General features: G+C 36.0%; 1 protein-coding gene across 1 annotated transcript in view; it reads left to right on the top strand.

Moving 5' to 3' along the window:
- The window catches only part of LOC134664457 (uncharacterized), a 119,018-nt gene that overhangs the window by 53,648 nt on the left and 38,593 nt on the right, over positions 1-26,777 (top strand). Inside the window, exons 2-3 of the mRNA XM_063521117.1 lie at positions 6,912-6,990; positions 12,363-12,387. Of these exons, the coding sequence (XP_063377187.1) occupies positions 6,919-6,990; positions 12,363-12,387 (97 nt within the window). The 5' untranslated portion in view covers positions 6,912-6,918. The remainder of the gene's footprint in view (positions 1-6,911; positions 6,991-12,362; positions 12,388-26,777) is intronic.

The raw sequence follows: 26,777 nt of genomic DNA, 5'->3' as shown, positions 1-26,777 counted from the left end.
TACCATCGACGCAATTCAGTTTACAGAATAACAAATGTAACAATAGAGTTGATTACAATTTAAATTCGACTCATGGGACTTGTAACAAACATTTTTACATTGGAAAAAATCTACCGACACTAGAAAACGTGAGCCAATAACCAATGAAAACTCAATTTATAAAGCCTCCGCACAAGCAACAAATAGTACTTAGCGCTGAAAGCTAAAAGCTAATCTTTAAATATTAAAGTCGATGAAAGTGATCCTGGGGATTATTTCAAGAGTTGATGCTCTCATTACAACGGGTCAATGGATACAATCGAGACGAAACCAAATCGAAAACGTGAACCTGTAAGAATAGGAGCGCGTTATTTAAATTTAATTTTGTTGGCACAAGTACAAGCGTACAAAAAGCTTTGAGAAAGTATTATGGTAGGTATAGGTACCTAGTTTATTTACTTGTAACGCAACCGAAAGACGTTTACTTGACATAATCTGTAGGATTTATATTTTATAGCTAATTAATAACATAATTATAATTATTTAACTGCATTTTGCTAGAATTCGTGATGATGAGCATATCCCCTTATATTATTATATTGAATAGATTTTTTTGTGTTAGTCATAAGCAAATATTCAAGATGGGATATTTCACTTTTTCTTTAGCATAATCATCCTGATCAGACCTTGCATGTCCAACCGTTCATATGTCCCAATCTGCCAATTATCTTCTTAACGCCGTTGTTCTCATAATGTTTGCCCAACAAGTAAATCTGAAGCGTGAGACAATATTTCGACAACCACCTGTAGGATTGGTCGGGTAACGTTAAGGAGGTCAGTCGGTGGCAGATTTCCCATTGTGACAATGGTCAATTATGAGCGTCTCGCCCCGATTAGAATTCATAACGGAATGTGGGGCCGAAAACCATATTTAAGTGAGCAATAAACATAAATGAGATTAACACTGTTCTCGACAGCATCTGTATTCGTGACGTGAATGGAAATGTGGTCGCTTAGTTGAAATTGCTTTAGAATAGCGCAGGTCTTTTTCAATATTTTTAAACCATGATTTTGCATTAAGTATATAAATATTCTCTTACGTAATGTAAAGTAAAAAAAGATATTTCGTTAAACAAAGTACCAAAAGATGTTTAACCATAACCAAAAGAAAGATTAAATACCATGATAGAGATTGACGCGGAAAACAACCGATACTAGTAATTTAAAAATAAAGTAGTTATTCAAATAAGAAGTATTATTATAATGAGTAAAATCCACGGGAGACGAGTTTTTTTATAATTCAGAAATAGTTCAATAGACCTAAGATAAATTATATTTATCATCGACAGGAAAACAAAAATATAACGCTAATTAATCTACGGCTAACCGACATCGAAATTTCCGATCGAAAATTAATAAAATAACAATAGGATGGTCTCATCGCAGCACTTGATGTTTATGACACCCGTATTGCATTAATTACGTTCCAATTAAAATTGGATTTTATTCGCAAGCTGTGATTATAGTGATTAAAACAATTGCCCGCATTGGGCAATCCTGTGTTATCATGACAAATTATCGAAGACAAAAACAATGGAAGTGTCGCGGCTAATCTCTTTTGATCTGAGCAAAATGCTGCGGTTACGTATTGGTGGTGAGAAACTGTTCTGTGGGACCGTGGCCTCATTGTGATCTGTAACAACTACTTTTCCAATAGTTTTGCGTGTTAGCATCTGTTCTATTTGATAATAATATTTAATACAACATGATACGTATTTTATCAATTGCATTAAAATTATTGATTACATTCATTTTATTTTATTTTCTATTGTGTTTAGACATTCGTGTGTCTTTCAAGGTTGAAGCATGGTGGTTTGTGCAGTCTGCCCAACTCAGATTTGAAAAGTAATCAGGCATAACAAACCATTATTTCATTAGTCTTCGCGCCCAAATTTGCATGTAATTTTAAAAACGAATATTAATTATCAGATCCAAAAGTTCAATAACATCACTGAATAAAATGTTTATGTCTCTAGTACAATAATATTAATTAAATATTTGACTGACGAATACCAGTTACAATACACACATTCTCAACATTATAAATTCGCTTTAAGCATGACTCAAACTAGACCGGGCCGTGCCCGGACCGAGGCGTCCGACATGTCATTTTCCATGACGGCTGGTCGGTGATCACGTGGTACTTTCCATAGAAAACGAAGCACCAGAAGCTCCGACCCGGTCCCGGCCCGGTCTAGCGTGAGATCCTTTACTATAGTTCGTTTTTTAAAGCATTAGAAAGAACTTGCAAGAAGGTAAGCGATCTTGACATGTCTTTTAATTGAAAAACGCTTTATAAAAATATATAACTATTACTTATGAAAGCAGAAGTATATAAATGATCGTATTAGATTCACAATTGTTACATATTTGCCGTAACTTATTTTTAAAATGTGTTTTTCAATTAAAAGACACATCAAGATTGTTTACCTAATTTCTAATGCTAAAATAAACGAAGTATAGTAGGTGCCTATCTATAGCTATGTCTGGCGCTGAAAGCTAATTCTGATGGTATTATGCGTTCAATTATGTAATGCAATGTGGAGCTTTAATTAAATTTTCTCGCAATTAAAAATTAAATATGCTACAGATTATTTTCAGAATATTCACAGTTCTTATTATTTGTTTGAATCAAGAGTGTTTTATGAATATAAGTGACTGCTACCTTGAACTTACATATCATCCAGATCCACCGATACATAGAGAGACAAAAGGCAAATACCGACCATTGTCTTATCTCCGTATCATACAATCAAAGATGCTGGCAGTAGCACGTTCCATCCTACATCGGGAGACAATGTCGAGACGACCCGTGAGAACAGAGGGTCTACCGCGAACCACGTTCGACGTGTTGCCTACCTGTCACACTTACGTAAGATTTTACAAGTGCGACAGAGAGCCAACACGTCGAACGTGGTTCGCGGTAGACCCTCAGGTCACGGGGGCAAGCGATGGGGAAGCATGGCGTATGTTGTGATACGTTCCGCATCTCATTGGTGTGTTGATATTTAGGCCTGTCTATAGTTTTCACTAATACTGTATGTACATTTTATTATACACAGGATACATAATATAATCTCGAAGTATTTCATATTTATGACGACCGGCCATAAGCGTCTATCTTATATTTCTCACATTTATGGCTTATTTTTTTAATTGAAATTTGATACGAAATTAAGTCTGAATTTTCAGCTCAGTTTCAGCAAATTAAATAATAATGAAATAAATAAGATATAGTGAGTGAATGAGCAAATATTCCGTTTAAGATCTGAGTGGTAGCTTTATATTTATATTTACAGTTCATAAAAAAATACATTTGTTAAATAAATCTTAACGAAAATTCAGCTTATTGTTGTATCACTTATATAATATGTATTCTCTTTGATAATATGCTTACCTGTGTAATACACAGGGTTAATATTGTTCGCTACATTTTCTTTAATGGCTAACAAACTTTATTTAAATCAGCAGCATGTTGGTTCCGAAACAGATTCTACGAAACTATTTTACATATTTTCAGGCCAACATTTTGCTACGAAAACTTGTGCCTTACTCAATCCTGACTTACAGTTAACTTGCTTCAGGGAATCAAACTATACAGATTTGGTTCAATCTTCTTGTTTATCTACAGGGTTCCCAACTGCTTATTGACTGCGTCTCTACGAGTATTTCGTGTCATGTCCGAAGCTCAATAGGTACATAAACTCGATCTGAAACGGTTAGGATCTGTCTTGATTCCTTTGATATTGCTTTCGCTATTCAATATCTGTACTTTGAAAACAACTCGTGGGTACAAGTCGCTTGGCAGTAGGGAAATTCTACTTTAGAACACTATCATTTGAATTGAGTTTATTCCAAATTTTCAACATCCGATTCGATCGTTTTACTTTCCTTCGTCGTGTTCGATCGTTTTGGTTTTTGGATCCGTGTTCTATTGTTTTTTAACAGACTTCAAACGAGGAAGAAGAGGAAGGTTAACAATTCGTAATGTGTTTTTTGTATCTACGTTACTTCGGAACTCAGTCATTTTTGGACCGATTTTGCTAGTTTGCCTGGTTTTCTGTCAACATTACTCTTCTAATAGCCATATTATAAAACAAACGTAACACCCTTGTATTGAGTGCCTACTAATTAACATATACTGGAGGTAGTTTTTGTTGCAACCAATCACTGTTACGTTACGACATCAAAAGCATGCGGCGAATATAAGTTACCTAATCGAAGGTGTGAGCTTACGAGACAATTAACATGAGGCTTTATAGTATCTGGGGGCCTACCGCGAACTACGTTCGACGTATTGCCTTTCTGTTGCACTTATATTTACGTACGTAAGTGTGACAAGGAGGCAACACGTCAACCGTGGTTCGCGGTACGCCTTCCGAATTTACGCGTTTAAATTGAAATCTAGAACTATACTCTGTATCTCTAGGTAAGTATTTATATAAAAGTAAACAAACAATTTGTACATTTTCGGGTACTTATTACATTTATTGCTTAAATAACTAAATACAAAAGCACCTGAATCTGTCACTGTACAACCTGACTATTTGATCTTGTAATGTTTTCATCTACCCTTAACTGGCTTAGGTAGCCATTTGAGGATAGATTTTGTTTACAACTTAAATACCTAAAGACTATTAGTAATATATTCTGGTTTAACTCTGATATGTACCTACCGCTAAGTACCTACCCTAGTATTATTTTACTTACTTATTCTAATAGTAATCGCAACCTCTATTGCCATAAGTTAAAACTGAAAGTTCTGGCTTAAGAGCACTTTCGAGCACTAGAACAGTTACCTTTTTCAAGGATTTAAGAGCAATAACTATTATGTACGTAAACGTACCCATTCGCATTCGCATATAAATTAATCTATAAAACAATTGTACGATTACATTTCAGACGTGATAAAATTTTCCCTTACTGTTCATGCACACGACATGTTACAGGTCAGGGTCGCTATTACAATCACTTAAAGATTTGAGATCTCAGACGAACCAGTATCCGTGTTGTTCAATTATGATGAGGTGACATTCGGACGGAAACTGCAGCTGCATTACTGTTGTGGCATTACTGTTGCGGCCTTGACGAGGACGCTGTTACTGTAAAGTAGTCCTCACCAGGCTGTATCTCATAAACCGTGATATCTAGAAAGTTAAAATTTTCATAGATGATGTATTTCTTTTGCCGCTATAACAACAAACACTATAAAGTACGGAACCCTCGGTGGGTCCGACTCGCACTTGTCCGGTTTTAAATAATCAATAGTCTTTTCGATCGAATTGGGACCACTTTACACTAGACTGCGAACCGGGATCACCCTACCACGCACTACTAATGGGAACACACACATGGCCAGAATATCGACGAGCATAATTGGTCCATCGCGTGGTCCTTTGGCTCTCCAGCCGGCGGTCGCAAACTCAATCTCCGCCAGATCGGCCATTTCTGCCGCACGTGACGGTGAAAGCGATAAAAATGGCCACTTATTTCTTTATAACATCGTCTATTGGTAGGGTAAATACTTGGAAATTGGCAGCTTTTTTTATTTTTTTAGAGGTTGTATCACATGTCTGATAGTGATAAATGTCAAATGATAAAGTGTCATTCTATGGAACTTGCTAACTATGTAAACAAAAGTCACTAGTAAATTCATCAGTCAGAGACGAATTCAATATGGCGGTTTGTTTCAATAGTTAGCAAGTTCAAGTAAATGACACATTAAAATGCTGTTGTTCAAGATGTTGACATCGTGATCAGTTCCTATTTATATCAATTTGAATCAAAGTTCAGACGAAAATATTTATGGGCCTGTCTCTTGTCAATGAAGTAGACCGCAGACATTGAATCGGTAATTAATATATTCAAGATAAAAATAAACACTTTTTTCATATTATCGTGTCAATTATCTTGTGTTAATCGCGCAAATAATGTAGGTATGCTAATGCATCACAGTCTTAATAAACCTAATTCAGTTCTAAAACAGTGATCAACAACACGCCAGCGTGAGTACGGATATGATCGTCGTTCTTGTCTTCTTGTCTACGTGACAGCGTGATAACACATTGGCCGTCACTTTCTATCCCGCGGTGTTAAAAAGTGACAGTTATTTTATCACGTGGATAAATCCATCCGTAATACACAGGCAGGTTTATTAACAAATATTTTATACCGATGCATTAAAACGAGCAGCGATAGATAAAATGAACAAACGGCCAAATCGTTATTAGATTACTCAATTTATCGATATTGGTTTTTTGAGTATAACATTTATTTATTTATATTTGCTATATTTTGTTGATACTGTTATTTATATTTGCAATATTTTGTTGATACTGTTGTTAGCGATTTATGCAAATATTTTAGTTACGCGAGACCTAGTAATATGAAGACAATATATTATGTGCAAAAGATACAAAGTTATAGGCAGATGTACCTAATCTAAGGTTCGAATCGAATTAAGTTGACATTCATGTATTTATACTCTGTATCTTTAGGTATTTAAATAAAAGTAAACAAAATCTACCCTCAAATGGCTCCTTGAGCCAGTTGAGGCTAGATGAAATCATTACATGATCAAATAATGTACTTAGGTTAAAGTCAGGTCGTTCAGTGACTGGTCCAGGCGGTTTTGTATTTAGTTGGTTAACCAATAAATGTTACCAAAATAACTACCCGAAAATTTACAAATTGTTTATTTACTTTTATTTAAATACCTAAAGATACAGACTATAGCTACCCACATTTTTTTGAAGCAATTTTTATTTACACATATTCCTTGTAAATATTGTTTATTGCGCCATGCATCTTCCGTTATTTAAGGTCGCAGAAAAATGTGCAACACTTAACCGTATTTTATATATTGTCCACAGATTTACGATGTTGATAAGGAGTCCGGCGGCACTGTGTGCCGTCGTGCTGCTTCTGGCCGCCACACCCTCTAGATCAGAGGTAAGACTATATTTTTATTTATTACATTTGGGTACAAATAAATCTGACCACCCCTGCATGTTTAGAATTTTATCAATTTCTGTAAAATCTACGCTTCGAGATAAGGTAGGTGCCCTTACGCTTCGCTTTGCTCGTCTTGGCGGGGGCACTAACGAGCCCCCAGATAAGCGGTATTTTGTTATTTTGTGAATTCCAAAACCATAATGTAATGTACATATATGTGTGTTGACTTTTTAATTTCTCTCGACACGCGACATTCTTTGGCAAAAACGTTTTGTGGAATTTGATATGCACACTCTTCTCTTTATGTTGTACCAACAATATGTTAAACTCGGTATGTTTCGGTGGTATATTTTTTTACTTAAAGATATAAAATAAAGATAGAAAGAGTCTAACTATCATCTTCCTCGCGTTGTCCCGGCATTTTGCGACGGCTCATGGGAGCCTGGGGTCCGCTTGGCAAGTACTCCCAACACTTGGTATTGGGATAGATTCTAGCTATATAAAAACATTTGTATTCAAAACGCGAAAGTTTTAAATATTATAATCTAACTGTAATTGCTTATTTTTTATAAATCATTTATTAAATTATTAACCATATTTACTAGTTCTAACTAACCCTAGCACCGTCAATGCGTAAAGATATCTCGTATATGAAGAAAACCAGTGATCTATACAGAGAACAATAGCTTTTAACTAAATTTTGATTGTCTAACACCAACCCATTGATACTGGACGGATGTTTGCAGTTCTCTGTCAATCATACAAAGGAACATCGTATTGTATGGTAAACAAACCATGTAACATATTAAACGTATTACATTCAAGCAATTTTGCAAGAGGTAGGTATTTAATATGTCCGTATACCGTAGGTGGATTTTTGGGAAAGGTGTCGAATCTTTTCATTAAGTATGTGTCGGAAAACTACGTCAATGCTGCGCGAACAGGTCAGGAGTACCGGAAAATATAATCATTTGATTATTTATCTTTCTTTGGAGTTTATGTATCTATTCAAACGGCTTTTAATCAAATAATCAACTGTCAGTAGGAACCTACCAATCGAATTTTGCGGGACGAATTAAGTTATTAAGTTAGGTACAATCAGCAGCAGAAGTTGCTAAGCGGACGAGGTGTGCATAATTACCTTGACGCGCTCTTATTCTCGTAACAATAAAGTCGCGTCAAGATTATTTTGAACACCTCGGCCGCTAAGCAACTATTGCTGCTGACTATACTTAAGTAAAAGAAAGCTTATGAGTAAGTCAGATCGCGCAAAACAATAATTAAACCAACTGTAACAATTTTTTGCACCTAAATAGATATTTAGCTCAACTTTCACGGCAAAGACAATAAAAGTATTACAATCAACGTTCATCAATGTTCATTGCGCAATAACGAACGGTTAACAATAAAACACGCGGACGAGAGAAATTATTTCCGTAATAAAAAATTGTTGGACTTTATGGATATGCTAATATTCTGGGGGAAAAAAATGGGTTATTAGGTATATCTATGTTTTATTAACTAAACAATTATACAAAATAAACCTGTAAATATAAGAGGATAAAATATACGTTCTCGTTGATGTTGTTACCGAAACCGAGTTATATTTCGCGTTCAGTTTCCCGTCGAAACTTAATTACAGGTAAATATATTTATTATATATATTGTATAAAAGCGCGATGGAATGCCAACTTTTGTTTGGACTGTCGGCTGCCATGCCATAAGATATTATCCATTTCTGTCTGCCGATCCATTTCAATAGCCCCAGGCAGTAGGTATGTTGATCAATAAACTCTTGTGCGAGTGATGTAAGTAAGCCTTTTTTGATAATATTGTAGTCGCTTCGATTTTTCGCTTTAACTCGTTTAATAGTAAATCTCTTTTCTAAAAATATAACCTCAGTATAGTACGCAAAAGGATAAATTAACTGTAGTTACTTAATCTACTGTATCCATTGATCCTTCCAAATATCCCTAATTACGCGTCGAAATTAATGAACAATCTCGTCAATACACATATCTAACTGATTTCATAACACCGACTAAATTGCAGTTTCAACGCAATTGAGATTGAAATTAGTAGTTTTATTAATAGGCGCGTATGTCCACTTTTCAGCTCAGCATATAATTGAGTTTATACACTCGAAAACTAAATACACTTGAAATTTCGGTAACATTTTCGGTGTATGTCACTCGAGCGGCAGGTCGAGCACTTTGGACACTTTGTTTGATTTGTTAAAAGCAATGACGAACCTGAGTGAATGTTTAATGTTTATGCACCTACGTGTTTGCCGACGTATAGAACGCGAAAGTGTAACGTAACTCTACGTGCTTTTTGCACGGACGATTTTATTCCTGTACCGCAGAAATAATGCTCTTTTGTGGCATCGTTGAGCCAGGATGCGTGTCTGAAATATCTTACATCAAAATGTCATCCCTTTTTTAATTTTTAACCGACTTCCAAATCCCAAAGGAGGAGGTTATCAATTCGGTTGTATGTTTTTTATTTTTATTTTTTTTATTTTTATTTTTATTTTTTATGTTTGTTACTCCATATCTCCGTCATTACTGGACCGATTTTGAAAATTATTTTTTTGATTGTATGTATATGCATACAGATTGGTCCCGTTTTTGTCAAAATCCAGTTCTGATGATGGGATCCATGAGGAATCGACGGAACTCCTCAAATCTTAAAGGCATACATATGGTGATTTTTGTGTTTTTATCAACAAATCAAGCATATACATTCAAAAACGTGACATTTGATGAAGTGGAACTGCTGATGATGATCAGAACGGAACTCTTCAACGACGCATAGTTCACCTTTGGCGATTTGTCCTCTTCGTTATGTTTGTTAAGCAAGTTAAGTTTTTAAGCCACAATTTTATCAAGCTTGAGTTCTGATGATGGGATCCATGAGAAATCGAGGGAACTCCTCAAATTTTAAAGGCATGCGTATAGAGATTTTTGTATTTTCATCAGAAAATCAAGCATTTTCATTAAAAACTGTCGCATTTGATGAAGTGGAACTGCTGATGATGATCAGAACGGAACTCTTCAACGACGCATAGTTCACGTTTGGCGATTTGTCCTCTTCGTTATGTTTGTTAAGCAAGTTTAGTTTTTAAGCCACATTTCTGTCAAGCTCGAGTTCTGATGATGGGATCCATAAGGAATCATGGGAACTCCACAAATCTTAAAGGCATACGTATAGAATTTTTTGTATTTTCATCATAAAATCAAGCATTTACATTAAAAACTGTCACATTTGATGAAGTGGAACTGCTGATGATGATCAGAACAGAACTCTTCAACGACGCATAGTACATGTTTGGTGATTTCGAATTTCGATTTTGACTTGGACTGGGACCCGGACTCATACCCGGATCCGGTTCGGACCCGGACTCGGACTCGGACTCGGACCCGGACTCGGACCCGGACTCGGACCCAGACTCGGACCCGGACTCGGACCCGGACTCGGACCCGGACCCGGACTTGGACCGGGACTCGGACCCGGACTCTGACTCAGAGACCCGGACCTTGACCCGGAAAACCACTATGATACCTAAACTAAATAAACCACTATGATTACCTACCATAAAATGTGGGTATGATGATGCCAAACCCCTCCCGCTCAAACTCCCTTACACCGCAGTGCGCATGCGCCGTTAAGTGGGTTAGGTTAGGTTTGAACTGCGATCCTCACAGAATCGAACAAAAGTGGGTTAGGTTTGGTTAGAACTGCGAGTCTTACAGAAACGAAATGCTACTAGAAAAGTGGGTTTGATTAGGTTCGAACTGCGATCCTCACAGAACCGAACTGCTATCAGAGAAGTGGGTTAGGTTAGGCTAGATAACTACGACCCTTACGGAAACGAAATGCTACTAGAAAGTAGGTACTGGTTTTACCTCCTTTTCTACATAGTGCACCATCTACCATAATCTTTCACCGGGCCCCATAGAAGTCGGTTTTTTTTTCTTAAAAATTATTTAGTATCCCTATCTACCTAATCCCTCTGCTGCGTGCAGTACGGTGGCAAATAAGATATAATAATTAATATTTAATATTTTCGTAATTTTACAAGTACTAACTCATTGTGTTGTATAACTTAGTCTTTAGTAAATTATTTACTGAAATAATTATAAAACTTATTTTTGTATTAGTTATTGAATAAACTAATGAAAATAATGCGAACTCAAATCATCATATCGCACGCTGTTTTATTACATATAAGATTCATCATCATCATAGGCCTTTTCGTCTATATCAGACGATTTATGGTGTAACACCGTTTTTGATGGCTGAATAGACCGATGCGAGATCGACATGGTCTACCTCAGGTCTGACAAGAGAAGTTTGCGGAAACCGGTACTGAGACACCTTGTCCTCGTCTTTGCCTCTTGTCAGCGAGTGCGGCGAACCAGGCCTCATCACAAAACTTGCGACCCGCCACAACACGTTTGCGCCATTCCGTCCGCTGCTCTGGCGAGCCTCTCCCAGCCTGATAAGATTACCGGAACAAATATTCATGAGATGCCATCTCCATCGTTATCCTGTCATAATGAATGAGACTCGATAAATTGAGCATATTAATGTTTATTTGTAAATGTATGCCTCCGTCTTGTTATTAAACGACTAGCTACGTTTCAATAAATTCGTGATCGCAACGTTCTTCTCGATTGGTGGTCGGGTCATAACTTTCGAACCGATTTATTGTTACCTCATGGTCACGCAACACAGCCTTGACGTAGATCAATGGCTATATTTAAACTCGGTATTTATCTAAATGAGGCTTGAATCAAAATATACCTATATAAATTTGCTTATACGCTGAAGCTTTCTTTTTACAAAAGTCGAATACTTTGATTGAAAGTGTCATGGTATCTTAAATACATACGTAAACGAACGCTTCCTTTAAAGTTTACACAAGCGTCTGACAACAAAGCGATAAATTTAAGATATTTCACCATAAAACCTACAAGTATCTTATGAAATAGATTCTCAATTCGGCCAATATATTCCCTGCAATGCACCAATCGTGTGGCCACACGCGCGGTGTGCATGCTAACACATTTCCGCGAATAATCTACGATCCTTTCTATAGCGACGAATTTAGTTTTTTTCTATATTTAACTTGCTTTTTTTTCAACATGCTCTATTTGGCCTTACACTTACATTCACATAGACATTTAAGCGACCTGTTTTCATTGTTCTTGAATTTAATTATGTATCACATGCACTCTGTAGAAACCATCTAGGGACTGTAAATGCACTGTTTAGTTTTGTTTTTACTTCAGGCAAGTAAAACACCTACGTTTAACAATAGATCATCTATTATTATGACCTAATCTATGCATTTATTGTTTCAGGGTAATCTCTTCACGTGTCCAAATGGTAAGTGTAACTGAATAATATTGTATTCTAATTTAATATTCCACCATATTCTACATGAAACTTTTACGGGCAATAAAGAGCATGAATAATATTATTAATATTGACGACAATACCGCCAAACATTACAATCTAACTAAAGTTAATATGTTAATTAAAATAGTCCGCATTATTACCTTGTTTTGTTTTCATTAGCACATTTCTGCGCAAATATCAATGTCATGAACAGTGAACTAATTAAATAATGTGCTTACTTGCATTCGTAATTATGTAACTTTAGTTGTCTGGTCGGTACGGATATCATGCGTTACATGTGTAAAATGGTACTGTTTTTATTTTATCTTTTGTTTTTGTAAATGCTATTCTATTACACCCAAATTCCGTAATACATAATTTAATTGTTATTCAGAACTTACTTAGTTTGATGCATAATTTATTGTTTAAAATGTTTAATTTTAAACAATAAATATTATCATAAACAGTACCACAATTCCTTCTTCATAAACATAAATAAAACCTCAAATACCTAAATGTTTCCCAAACATACCACTAATCCGCAAGCCAAAGCTCCCTTAAAATTTCTAACCGCACGATGTCCTAGTTGTACACTATTTCTAAACAATTTGAGGGTTCATAATAACATTAAGGTACACATTGTTTTACCCAGGAGTGTGGGTACGCGTGTAATTATTTATAAACAGCTGTAACAATGCCAAAGAGAACTTTACACTCGCATTATGTGTTGCAACTGAGCTTCCTACGCGAATAGTGAACAGTTTTAATATGTACAATTTTGAATACACAGCCAAATACTGATTCTACTAACTTATTTCACTTTATAAAGACGTGTGGAAAGTTGCAAACGTAGGTGAGTACAAGTTTATGATGTACAAGTGCTATATGAAATGTCTATCACATAGTACTTGTTGATATACATAGTTTCGAAAAGAACTTAATAAACTTTTCTGTGATTTGCATGTCTGTACATAAACGTACGTCGAGTTCTTCTGTGACTCCGAGCACAAAGCTTGGTACGATTTTGGAACAATTTACATTCATTTCATGTTCGCCCGGTCCATCGAAGTAGTTCTAGAAAATTCTCGTAATATTTTCTAGACTAGAAAGTTCCAATATTCGAAGCCATACTCATGTCGCGTGGAAGGTCAAATGAACTGAGGTGATTCACTCGGAGTGAAATGGTTCCAAGCTCTTCGATTTCAACCTTGTGCATCCATAATATCCGCATTGCCACATTATGACTGATCAGTGACTTTATATTTTCTATACTCCTAAATAATCTCTTTGAAATACAAATACTCACATTGTAAAACCCTAACCTAAGAACCAAGTTAAATAAAGAAAATACTTAAATCATTCTATAAATTTATCAATTAACATTATTAAATTGAGATCTGTTGAAAATACCTTCAAGCCAATCAAGCACAGATTGACATAATAAACCTCAATTTTGGTCTAAATAACGATGACTATTGAATGGTTTTAATAACATTACGCTTTCTAATTAAAATTGGAAACCCTAATTCTCTTTGACAACGATATGGCCATGAAGGCTAGACGGTCTAGACAAAGTGATGACTATAATCGAGTAATCCAAGCTAATTACACATGTAGACAACGAGCTTGCATGCACGAATTTATTCCGAATTTGTGTCCCGCGGACTACTGACGTTGGTTGTTATTGCTGGATAAGCATAAATTTAAAATTACATTTTAAATTGTGAAAAAAAAGTGCTACAGGTTGACGCGTAAATCCGGGCTTAAAATGATTCATGATTATAAATCACGAAAAATAATATCTCCGTTGCGTCGATGCAACCGCAGGACTGATACTCTAGCAATAACTATGCAATGTGTCAGTCGCGCCAATTAATTTACAGGTCACCGCCCCGTGTCACGTCGAGCCAAGCCGTTAAGGAATTATTCCCTGGAACGTACTTGATTTTCATCACCCTCGTAATTAGTGGAGGAAATTCTCCACAGGCACACCGAGCGCTTAAGTTCTTGTTTGTGTAATCTTAAACTGGTTTCGTATACTCCGACGGAACATTTCATTCCTAAGATACTCTTTCGTATACGATCGTAATGTTGATGTCGCAGTCTTTTTCGATTTAGTTATCTGTTGAATCAGAGTTTATAGCTTTGTCGGTGCCGTAAACAAAACATATCTTTTATCTAAGAGTCCCAAACTACTAAAACGTGGGAAATCATCATTTCCGCCAACGCACATAGAAGGTATTCACTTTCATTTAGGTAAATAATGGTCTTTAAATAACTTTTTACATTGTATTTTTCGTGACTATCATTAAATTGGTTACTGGAATCTATAATTGAACGGGCATTAAAATAATATTCCTATTAAATTACAGACTTTTAAACCGTGAAGCTCAGTTATTAAATCACGCATTTATGAATTTCCTTTTACTCTGTGTTCGATTTTATCGGCCAAAAATCGTTTTATGAAACCTGCGTCACGTTTAAATATGATTAACCTCAATAGCGTTTTCGTACCGCAATCGCGCAAGGTATTTAATTCGTCAATGTACCAGCAACACGTAACAACGTGAGTTACTGAGTTATTCAGATTCTTCTTTGATGTTTTATTGATAATGGGCAATCATTTTTTTGAATTAGAGTAATCAATAGATATCTATAATTCTCCTTCTTTCCTTTGCCTTAATCCCATTATTTGGAGTCAACTCTCCTCGTTTTCTCGCGCCAGGACCGTCTGTCCTGAGTTGTCTTTGGGATAAGTTGGGCTCGCCTCAAGTCTCGGGTCACTGTAGATCACCATTGGTCTTCCTTGCCTGCTCGCTTCCCCGTTCGGTAATGCCAAAGCTTGCCGAACTACGTGGTCTTCGGGCGTCTCCTCACGTGGCCATACCAGCGAAGCCTACTTTCTGTGACTTTGTCTGTGATGGGTGCAGTTTGTAACTACCTCTGATGTAATGCATTTTCACTTTATCGAGTCTCGTTACTCCTGCCGCCCGTCTCAGCATCTGAGTAATCAATAAGTATCTATTTCTAACCTAATTCTGCTAATGTGTCTTTTGCTACGTTATAAAATCGTGTATTTCTATCGTCTATTGTGTATCGTCCTTTGTAATGCATTTTATAGGAACCGAAAGCATAGTCGCCGCGGCTTCGTTAATTTTATAAACAAACTTGTAGGTGTTAATGCAATCACGACTTTCGTCTCGAATCTGTGTTTACGCGAAACAAGCACGACCAAGAATGTGGCTGCAGACAGATTGACTCAATTCAAAGTTGAGATTGAGACGAGTCTGTGTGTTCAGATCCCAAACTAAGGGATTAATCTCCGGGAACCACGACTACATTCCAAGACTTGATTATAGAATTATCTCTGCATGAGCCTGGGGCGTTGAGGATAATAATTTTAGAAGGTAATTTAGGGCGGTTAAAATGATTATTTAAAATAAATTTACAAGCCCGTTTGTTAGTTGAGTTAGGGCATACTTATGTTGTGCTTACTTTCTTAACCTATGTTTATCCATAAATATATTTGTACCACATAATAAAGAAGATGAATTTTACTGTTAGATATGTAACTAAAATTTCGCGACTCTTCTAAAACACAATTTATGATTTTTCAATTAATTTTGGATAAGTATACCGAAATAGAACGTATAATATATTACAAAATGAGAAAGTTTGTTGCTTAATCCGGTTATAACAGAATTAAGGTAAATTTTCAAATTAGAAAATACCCAAGAGGATACTCGTGTAAGCTTGAAAAGGCTAGAAATTAGAATAGGGGCAGTATAATTAAACTTGCATGCTTTAGTGAGTACAATTTTTAGCACCGTAAACTCACCAACTAGTATTAATTTATCTTCTTAATAACATTATTAAAATATAAACTATTTTTATATAATTACCTACTTAAAACTAGACATCTATCCACAGACTTGAATTTATTAAAGGCGTTTGAGAGTTATTTGGAGTTCCTAAATCTCGGTCACTCAGATTTGTTGAACATAAAATACAAATTCAATGACGATTTGTAAGAGTCAAGTATAAAAACATTGTAGGATATCATATTGAATTAAATTAATATAAATGAACATTTTGTAAACAAGGACAATTGTTATGACAACCTACTACATAACAAGGGAAAAGTTTTGAGTTTGTAATTTAAATAATGAAGTTGGAATGGAACAGGTAACAATGAATTATGTTTAAAGGTGTAACTTGCAACGCGCCAAGTAGAAATTAGCCACAATTTATGATTCTGTACGGTAGTACGTTACTGTTGTTTTAATGCTCTTTCGTTTTACTAATTTTGAACAAATCCTATTTTAATTTACACAAATCAGATGTGCTTACGAGGTTATGTTTAGGTTATTATATTTCTACTTTTTACCATATAAACTATTTTACGAGCACTTTCGGAAAAAAGTATTAAATAATTTTGCTTCAGAATATGTCTCATTGTAATTAAAAGGCGAAAAAACTACATACGCTATAGAACTTACCTACAGTTCAACCACAACACAACTGTTTTGGTTGACCCAAATTGTATAGAAAAGCTTATCAATGAGAGTGGGAGCACAAGATGACAAACTTATTAGGAAACAAATCGATTCTTAAAAAAATCAAAGACCTACCGAGTTCAACTTTTGTTTTTAAAACCTGAAACAACTATTATTTAGGGGTTATGTAATATAGTTAAATTTTAAATTAAAAAAAGGTAATAATCGGTTATCCTGAACACAATACAAGAATACAAGCAGCACCGTTTCTACCAAAAAATAAAACTCCCTTTAGCTAACACACTGTGACCAAAGAGGTTCGCTAACATTGCCCCACGTTGGGCGCCACTGAAACAACTATTATTTAGGGGTACTAATATGGAATATTTTCTTAATTAATTAAGGAAACTAGACAATATGAATAAAACATTTATTTAAATAATTTCAAAACTAACCCGGAGAGCCTTAAGGGCCTTAATGACAGGAACTTAAGGTAAACTAGCTCTTATCTAAATAACATGAGCATCAGACTCTTATTTAAGTGTTGAGGGAACAGTTATGGGTATAGCGAACTCTTTTTTAAAATGTTTTGGTAGAAGCGGCCTACTGACGGACAAACTTAAAAGTTACTAAGGGTATGAGGGCGCCAGAACCAGCATCTCTGGTTCAGTAATACATATTAGATAAAGGGTCGATCTAACCTCCAAAACTTCGAAAGACCGTAAACAATACAACCGCCACGTTGGTCAGGAACCTCTGCGTGGAAGTATGGAAACGCCAGGCACAGCTCCTTGCCACTGGTAGCTCGGCTTGCAGAAGCTGGCATTTTGAGGCCACCCCGTAAACTCGTAATAAAGACGGTAAATCTTGAAACCCTGAAATTTATAAAACTACTAAGTAACGGAACAGACATTCACAGAATCGAATAAATATACTGGACTGCGAGTAGGTCGCTGCTTACCCGGGGCAGACAATAAACGGGCGTAGGAAAGGACTTGCATAAATTCAATGCACCCGGGGCTTCAATTTCCAGGACGATTCACATCCAACGAGCTGCAATAATATAAAAACAATCAGCACTGCACTAACAAATCCATCCAAAACAATTAAGGAATCGACGAGCTACTTACGATTAGGCGGCTTAAACCGCGATATAGGTAGAAGCCATCAGACAGCACCAGGCCGCTGGGCAAAGGAAACGAACCACCTTGCTACGATCTCTTCCAAATCCAAAGAGAACGGCTAGCTACGTGGCGAGCCATCGGTGACAGATCAAACGACGGGGTTACCAGAGTCCGAACGGGGCTCGGCCGAACACCACATGACTTGACAAAAAAAAACGCTTTCTTTCCTATTTAGTTTGCTTAGAATAATATTGAATACAACGCGCCGACGAATAAAAAAAATATTTGAAGACAATTTTAATTTACAACGACCTGCGATTAAAAAAACCAAAAATGTAGGAAGGCACCGAAATTATTTTTAATCTAGCAACCCGGACCATGTTGTTATCGACTGAGCTCGCTAGATGGCGTTAAGGGTATCAAACGAATATGGGTCAGGGTCACATACTGTTCAATATTGAAAAAAAAATGAAGAATTAAAATTTTGTTGTTACAGTGCTCCCCTTCCCGAAGAAAATTTTGACTACGGCAAAATTTTGAGCTGGTCCCCAGCTCGCAAAACCACCCGCGGAAAGTACCTAGACAATTACCTACCGGTAAAAAAAACTAACTAACAAAAAAAAATCGAACCCACGCACTAAACAAGACTTACTTTATAAAGACTTGACGTACGCAAGTAAAGCTCTAAGCTACATTACCACGAAACGTCGCATCGCGTATATTTCTTGGTGGCATAACGAACGGCCCAAGCCGCGGGTTATGCGTCCAAGAGATACAGCGGAAGACGGCATATAGCCAAGTGAAATTTACTAACTAAGATCGGTGACTGCTACTACAACTAATACAACTAATTCAAATATACCTAGCGCGCATATCAGGCCGTGACTGTCAGACGTCACAGGTCTGAACGCGGAAATCAGACAATAACACAACACATGATACATTGACCAGCTGTGTCTAAACGACAGGCAGACGGTAACGTTCGAAACAACACGAGACACACAAGGAAGTCGACTGTACAGGCCGCGTAGCCAAGACGCCAATCGCTTACGCTCCGTAGCGATCGAAACGCAACTGTCACTGTCGCGCTAATATAGAAGAGTGATAGAGAGACATAATGCTTTTCGTTGTCGAAGCGATAGCGATTGCAACCTTGGCTAGGCCGCCAGGCTCCATTTCAGGCAATGCAAGTCTGTCAGTCTGACAAAAAAAATCCGATGTTTGCGGACAACGCTTTAAGGCGTGTACCACATAACAACCCCCTAACATCAACATTAACGTTCACGCATATGATTTAAGTCATACCGCAAAGCGTTAACAAAGAAGATGGCACTGCTATTAAGAGCCTGACGGTTTAAAGTCCGCCAGAACCCGACCAGCCAGTGCCGATTGGAATACTGGTTTAAAACGCCAGCACCCCGGTAAAACACGCGAAGAGTCTTTAAATCGTCCTCTTCGCCCCCCAACAACAAACAAACCACGTGCCTGAGTTACGTTTGCTCAGACACGATCGAAAGAAAGTAATACGTAAACAAAACTCCTGCACGCAACCATAAAAAAAACTCCTACCGAACATCAACAAAAAAAACGCGCAATCACCGATAATTAACTAATAAGTAAATATTTACTTCACCTAAAATAACAACAATAAGGAAAAAACTCGATTTAAGTCGAGACAATAGATAAGGAAAAGTAGGTAATAAACATAACTCCCGTACGAAACAATTGTGGAAACTACTACAATAAGATTCGACCTTAAAGGTAAACGGCTATTTGAATATCGGTAAGTTATTTAAAAAAAAACGTAAGTCAACAACAATAATTGTGACTGACTGTACCCAACCACGTCAAGAAACTATTTAATATTAATTTTATTTATTTTAAACTTCAACTTTTAACTTCAACTCCAAACATCCTGTAATAAATTTAATAATTGAAAACACCTGCTGACTGTACTTCACTATAACTTCCAAATTTGCTCCCTCAAACTTTTTACAACTCCACATTTATAATTAATAAAATTTCGTTACATTTTAAACAGGTGTACCGTCAACTAAGTACAAATACAGTAACCTCCCACCGAGGAAGAATAAAAAACTTAAATTGAAAGAACACAAGTCTTACAGCTTGGTACAGAACTGTCCACTAACATTACACCTTTGTATTTTTTTTTAATTAAAGTAAAAGTTAACTTACGTTTAACATTCCACACACTATTCCACTAGTTGCAATTTAATTAATAATCTTTACACAGTACTAAACAGTACAACGCAAGTAATAGATAAATATAACTCCACACTCATGTAGGTACATGACCTAACCTATAAAAGTATGCTCACATGTGGTAACAGTATTAACTTACACAGTTATGTAATATAGTTAAATTTTAAATTAAAAAAAGGTAATAATCGGTTATCCTGAACACAATACAAGAATACAAGCAGCACCGTTTCTACCAAAAAATAAAACTCCCTTTAGCTAACACACTGTGACCAAAGAGGTTCGCTAACATTGCCCCACGTTGGGCGCCACTGAAACAACTATTATTTAGGGGTACTAATATGGAATATTTTCTTAATTAATTAAGGAAACTAGACAATATGAATAAAACATTTATTTAAATAATTTCAAAACTAACCCGGAGAGCCTTAAGGGCCTTAATGACAGGAACTTAAGGTAAACTAGCTCTTATCTAAATAACATGAGCATCAGACTCTTATTTAAGTGTTGAGGGAACAGTTATGGGTATAGCGAACTCTTTTTTTAAATGTTTTGGTAGAAGCGGCCTACTGACGGACAAACTTAAAAGTTACTAAGGGTATGAGGGCGCCAGAACCAGCATCTCTGGTTCAGTAATACATATTAGATAAAGGGTCGATCTAACCTCCAAAACTTCGAAAGACCGTAAACAATACAACCGCCACGTTGGTCAGGAACCTCTGCGTGGAAGTATGGAAACGCCAGGCACAGCTCCTTGCCACTGGTAGCTCGGCTTGCAGAAGCTGGCATTTTGAGGCCACCCCGTAAACTCGTAATAAAGACGGTAAATCTTGAAACCCTGAAATTTATAAAACTACTAAGTAACGGAACAGACATTCACAGAATCGAATAAATATACTGGACTGCGAGTAGGTCGCTGCTTACCCGGGGCAGACAATAAGCGGGCGTAGGAAAGGACTTGCATAAATTCAATGCACCCGGGGCTTCAATTTCCAGGACGATTCACATCCAACGAGCTGCAATAATATAAAAACAATCAGCACTGCACTAACAAATCCATCCAAAACAATTAAGGAATCGACGAGCTACTTACGATTAGGCGGCTTAAACCGCGATATAGGTAGAAGCCATCAGACAGCACCAGGCCGCTGGGCAAAGGAAACGAACCACCTTGCTACGATCTCTTCCAAATCCAAAGAGAACGGCTAGCTACGTGGCGAGCCATCGGTGACAGATCAAACGACGGGGTTACCAGAGTCCGAACGGGGCTCGGCCGAACACCACATGACTTGACAAAAAAAAACGCTTTCTTTCCTATTTAGTTTGCTTAGAATAATATTGAATACAACGCGCCGACGAATAAAAAAAATATTTGAAGACAATTTTAATTTACAACGACCTGCGATTAAAAAAACCAAAAATGTAGGAAGGCACCGAAATTATTTTTAATCTAGCAACCCGGACCATGTTGTTATCGACTGAGCTCGCTAGATGGCGTTAAGGGTATCAAACGAATATGCGTCAGGGTCACATACTGTTCAATATTGAAAAAAAAATGAAGAATTAAAATTTTGTTGTTACAAACCGACTGTTCCCAAAAAGTTTACTAACATTACTGAAAAATGCATACTCTACTCAAATACTTGTCAAATAAAAGCGAAATAGCTTGCCATTGTTTCTACGTACCTGTACAAATTCAAACTCTCATTATAACCACTTCAAGTTTGACAAGAACCATTCTATGACACGTGGGGCTTTAAAAACGTTGATAATCGGCATTGTAACATTTCATCGTTCCTACATACATTATGACCCTTGTAAGATATTACATACCTATATATGCGTGTCATATCATATTCGGTATTGGTGACGGTATTCTATGCGCAAATATGCGACGACAAAATATTTAAACGACGTAGCATACGGTAAGGTAAATGTACGCTTCACCGAATGCTTAAGCCCTAGACTTACGTTTAATTTTTTTATTCGTTCTGATATTTTCTTACGAATATGTTCAATACTAAAATAGAAACATAGATAAATTTGTCCTCATTTAAACATACCTATAAATTACTGAAATGATTGGACGTGTATTAAAAACATTTTTAAAGTCATTTCTTCCAATTTCCTTGTTTGTACCGTTTACCGAACTAAGAAACGTGATTTGCACATTATACCGAATAGGGAGCCCGCATTACCGAACTAGGAAATAATTGTATGAAAATATGGTGTTGAGTGGTGCTCAAACTTCAGTAGTTCACTATTAAATCCCTACTATGCTTCGTTTTTTAGCATTATAAAGATGGTAAGCGATCTTGACGTGTCTTTTTTATTGAAATAATTCTTTTGAAAAATAAGTCAGTAAGTAAGGTACGCAACAATTATAAAACATGTACGCATATGTATAAAATAATTTGGCTGTTTTATAAATTTTGGCTGGTCCATTTTCTATGGAAGGGTAAATTTTTTTCACGATTTCGGAGTTGGTCCCATAGTAAAAGTTCCTCAGTATAATCCCAAAACCTCCCTGGGAATGGGAATGTAGTTAATTTTTAGCCACCCTGTATGTGAACCCCGGAATTTCATAACAAAAGATAAAAGTTTAAAAAATGACAATCGCCCACGACGAGAGGAATCTAAAAAAAATTTTTGAACATCATGCTTCATTATTTTTATTATCCTATTCAGTTTTTTTGTCCACATTCCAAGACTATTATCAGGCGTCCAATAAGTATGTCTAAAGTTTGAAAAGCGCTGGCATTGAAATAATGGTCACAAAAAATAAACATATAAATATCGACCTAGCCGTTATCGTAATAAGGATGATATTCTCATGAACGTCGAATAGAAACATGGCCAACGCAAAAATGAGTTCGGTAGCAGAGACCATGGGTACCATTCACCGAACGGCCGTTCGGTGAACGAAACATGGAAAATATGTGGAACCTATTTCGCGAACGGATTTTGAAAATAGTATTTTAATCGTAATCAATGTGGTATAACTACAAATCTATCATTAAATTTAATACTTGAATCCATTACAAAACCGTACATGTATAAAGTTCTTGTTAATACTGACGTAAAATATCTAAAATTATTGTTTGATAATAGTCTTGCCAAAAACCTTATTTTGATGCCAAAAAGTCGTAAAACATGAACATTTCAAACGCAGTTTTATAATAATCTATATAGGTTATTGTTGTTCGGCAATTGCTCATAAAATTACAAATACATTAAGTTATTTGTGAAATTAGGTAGTTAATCTAAATAGTTCGTAATCAACCATTAAAAAAATAATTTCAAAAACATACGCTTTCCCTGATTTCGGACGCTGTTCGATAATACCTTCCAATCAAATTGTCGGTGTACTCATCACCGAACTCACATTAAGCTTAATTGCTGATAATATGACTGCACTAAATTAATTAAATTTACTAAAATACACAAACTAATTAAGTAGTCACACTGAAAAACCATACTTTGAAACACAGAAATAAATTTAAAAGGTTTTATGACCTTAAGAAATATACGCAACTTCTTACCGATTTCTTTAAGGTTGCCCATACAAAGTGGCAATCGGGAGCAACGATCCGTTTCGATCAGTTGCCACGTCCCAACTGCGGGACAAATTGGCCGACTCTGAGGCATAGTTGAAGGGATAGGTATTTAACTCGTGGAAAAAAAATACGCAAGTAAATATCAGCTGTAAATAATCGACTTATAGCCTAAAATAGAAGAAATTCGGTGATACGGACGGATATTGAGCGTTCGGTGGAGCGTACTTTTACCTTACATGGTGTATTCCATCCTGTCATTCTCCATTTCTAACGGGATCATTTATTGATTTTCAGCTCATCCCCGTAAAATCATGATTTTGCCCTATTAGATACAACTTGACACACAAAAGTGGTTAAATAAATACGATCTACGTGTCACTATCTCGTTAAATAAATCAGTGAATGATGCCGCTACATGATTTCTATCGCATTTAAACGTATTAGCTTTTGTGACTATGGAAATATACCTAGCTTTCAGTTTTAATGAGCATTTGCCAAGCCTTTGTGAATTATCAAATACTAGCACATCAACACGGAGCCGCAGATCCATTAGGACTAATTAGCAAGTCTTTTGTTCTCACTTGCATAATCTACACACCTGTTAAAGATGAAGGCCGATATCCCACTCAAATAAATCTACTTTCATCATCAACCAGTGTGGGCAGTTGATTCATTATCGTTAGAGGAAACTTCACATTATGTCAAGACTATTAGGTACCTTGAAATTTATTACCTACCTAGCTTTGGACTAAACGTTTTAAATCGTAACAGATTGGACCCCTAATATTTTTTGTATATGTTATACGTATATCACTGACATGTTTTCCATCCAAAAAAACAACGGGTTGCACTCCGGGAGTGTCGGCAGAAGTGAAAACTCAATGACATTTTAACAGTTTTTCGATCAGGTCACGTGTCCGTCTTACGTCTTACGAATCTACTAAAGATACACAACACTATCATTTTTCAGTAACATTTTTTCCCCGTCACAAAAAATGCACAGCGCCGCTAAAGAAGTTTCCAGTGTTTCCACTTCAAAAATATAAATCCTGCATCTTTTTTATCCGCTCAAAACAACTAAACCTATGGCAATACATATCAATCAACACTTTCATTTGATTGGAACGCGGCATGGCTTTGTTCTAACATTTGCGGTTCCCCCTAAGTTCCTGTCTCCAATTTGGCCAGGATCTTAAGACCATACGATAAGGTTTAGTTCGGGCGAGATGAAACCTGTGACATTTTGGCTCATCGTGCGGTGGGCAGTTATGCGGCAGCTGAATTAATTACATCGTACGTCGGGTGATTAAGACGGCAAGCTGTTAGCCAGGTAATCCTGCCTGATACCATTTGATTCTGCCCGCAGCTTGAGCAAGTTAGTGGTCTAATATTGTATCATCAGTAGGGTGGAGCGCGCTTGTATGGAAAACATTTTTTTTTCGTAGATTCAATTCTAATAGTGCGGAAAAGTTGTCTTAGAGTGAGAGTATATTGTGTGATTTTTTATATTTTTTTATGACGTCATCTTGTGCCTCCGCATCGCCTTCAAAATATTTAAAGAAGTGGAAAAACGTGACACGTGTGTAACCATCAAAAATGATATAAAGCTTTATTTCCTGCCTAAATATTTAATTATACAGTTATTGTAAGCACCTAAGTAAACAAATATTTATTTAAAATATAAGTACCAATTTATAAAAAAAAACTATTGCTTGATGAAATGGGCCTTGAAAAGCCATACGGGCAGCATCAACATCGCTTAAGTGAAAATAACCGAAATAAAAAAATAAAACATGATGTGTATGTATTGATTATTGTATATCATAAAAATATGTTTTCCTTCTTCGATATTATCCATTTTCCAGTTAAATAAACCATAATAAATGGTTTCAAATACCTAAGAAGAAACCACGAACACTACCTGACTGCAAGCAACTTTTACTCTCATACGTATGTCTTAAATATTGTTTTCCTTTGTTTTTAAAAGCTTATTATTTTAGATAAATATGTAGATTGGAATACATTTAGGTGTTAAAAGAGTTTTTTCTTTTATTTTGACTTCATAAAAAGTTTTGCAATATATTTGAAGACTACACTCTTCTCACCGTATAACCCACTTCAGGACGACAAGTTATTAAACGTGATTAATTACAGTAAAAGTATATACAACGACAAACTAAGTGTCTTCTGAAACAAAAATAATCAACTTTGATAAATAATTCAGAAAAATAATATTTTAAAAAATATAATTGTGTATTTATAATATTATAACGGGTTGGCTTAAAGTAATGAGAATTTTCGTTTTCGGAAATATAAAAAAAAAGACAATAGCTGTGGGTTTTCGAAATTTTACAGTGACAAACAAGAGCATATTTTAAATTACAAGAAAACATTATATATACTATAACATCTCCCACATCCGATTTCTCATAACTGTGTTCAAACCCTCTGCGTCATGCTTTGGACAACGTTTTATTTACATTCCATAACTGTTTTATTGCCGTTAATTTTAATTATTTCGGCATATTAGCTTGTTATCTATATCATGCCATCATTCACAATTGCTAACTGATTAACATTTTCATGAAATCTGCAACTGATTGATATTTAGAGAAAATTGTTTATGTATCATATTTTGGTAAAATGTATGCAATGACGTTTTTAACTGGTTTTAGGCTCTCGCGGAAAAACGACTAAACGTTTCCAACCCTAGAATATCCCCAAGACTTAAATCAATCGAAGAATTTTGGCAAATATTATATACTCTGATATGTATATTGCGATAGTAGGCAAAAATATTATAGAATAAAATAAATTTTACCGTGTAATTACAAAACGATCAGTCAGAGAGTACTTGGTAGTTTGTCCAAAGTGAAAAGCAAACGGTCAGAAGCATGTTACGTAAACTAACACAAGGGAGGCCAATTACTTCATTCTTGAATTTGGTTCTAATGTTGGATATTGCATAGTTCTTCAATATA

This window comes from Cydia fagiglandana, chromosome 5 (genome assembly GCF_963556715.1).
Source record: "Cydia fagiglandana chromosome 5, ilCydFagi1.1, whole genome shotgun sequence".
Lineage (NCBI taxonomy): Eukaryota > Metazoa > Arthropoda > Insecta > Lepidoptera > Tortricidae > Cydia > Cydia fagiglandana.
Note: the sequence above shows the minus strand (reverse complement) of the source record. Positions and strands in the feature narration are given on the sequence as shown.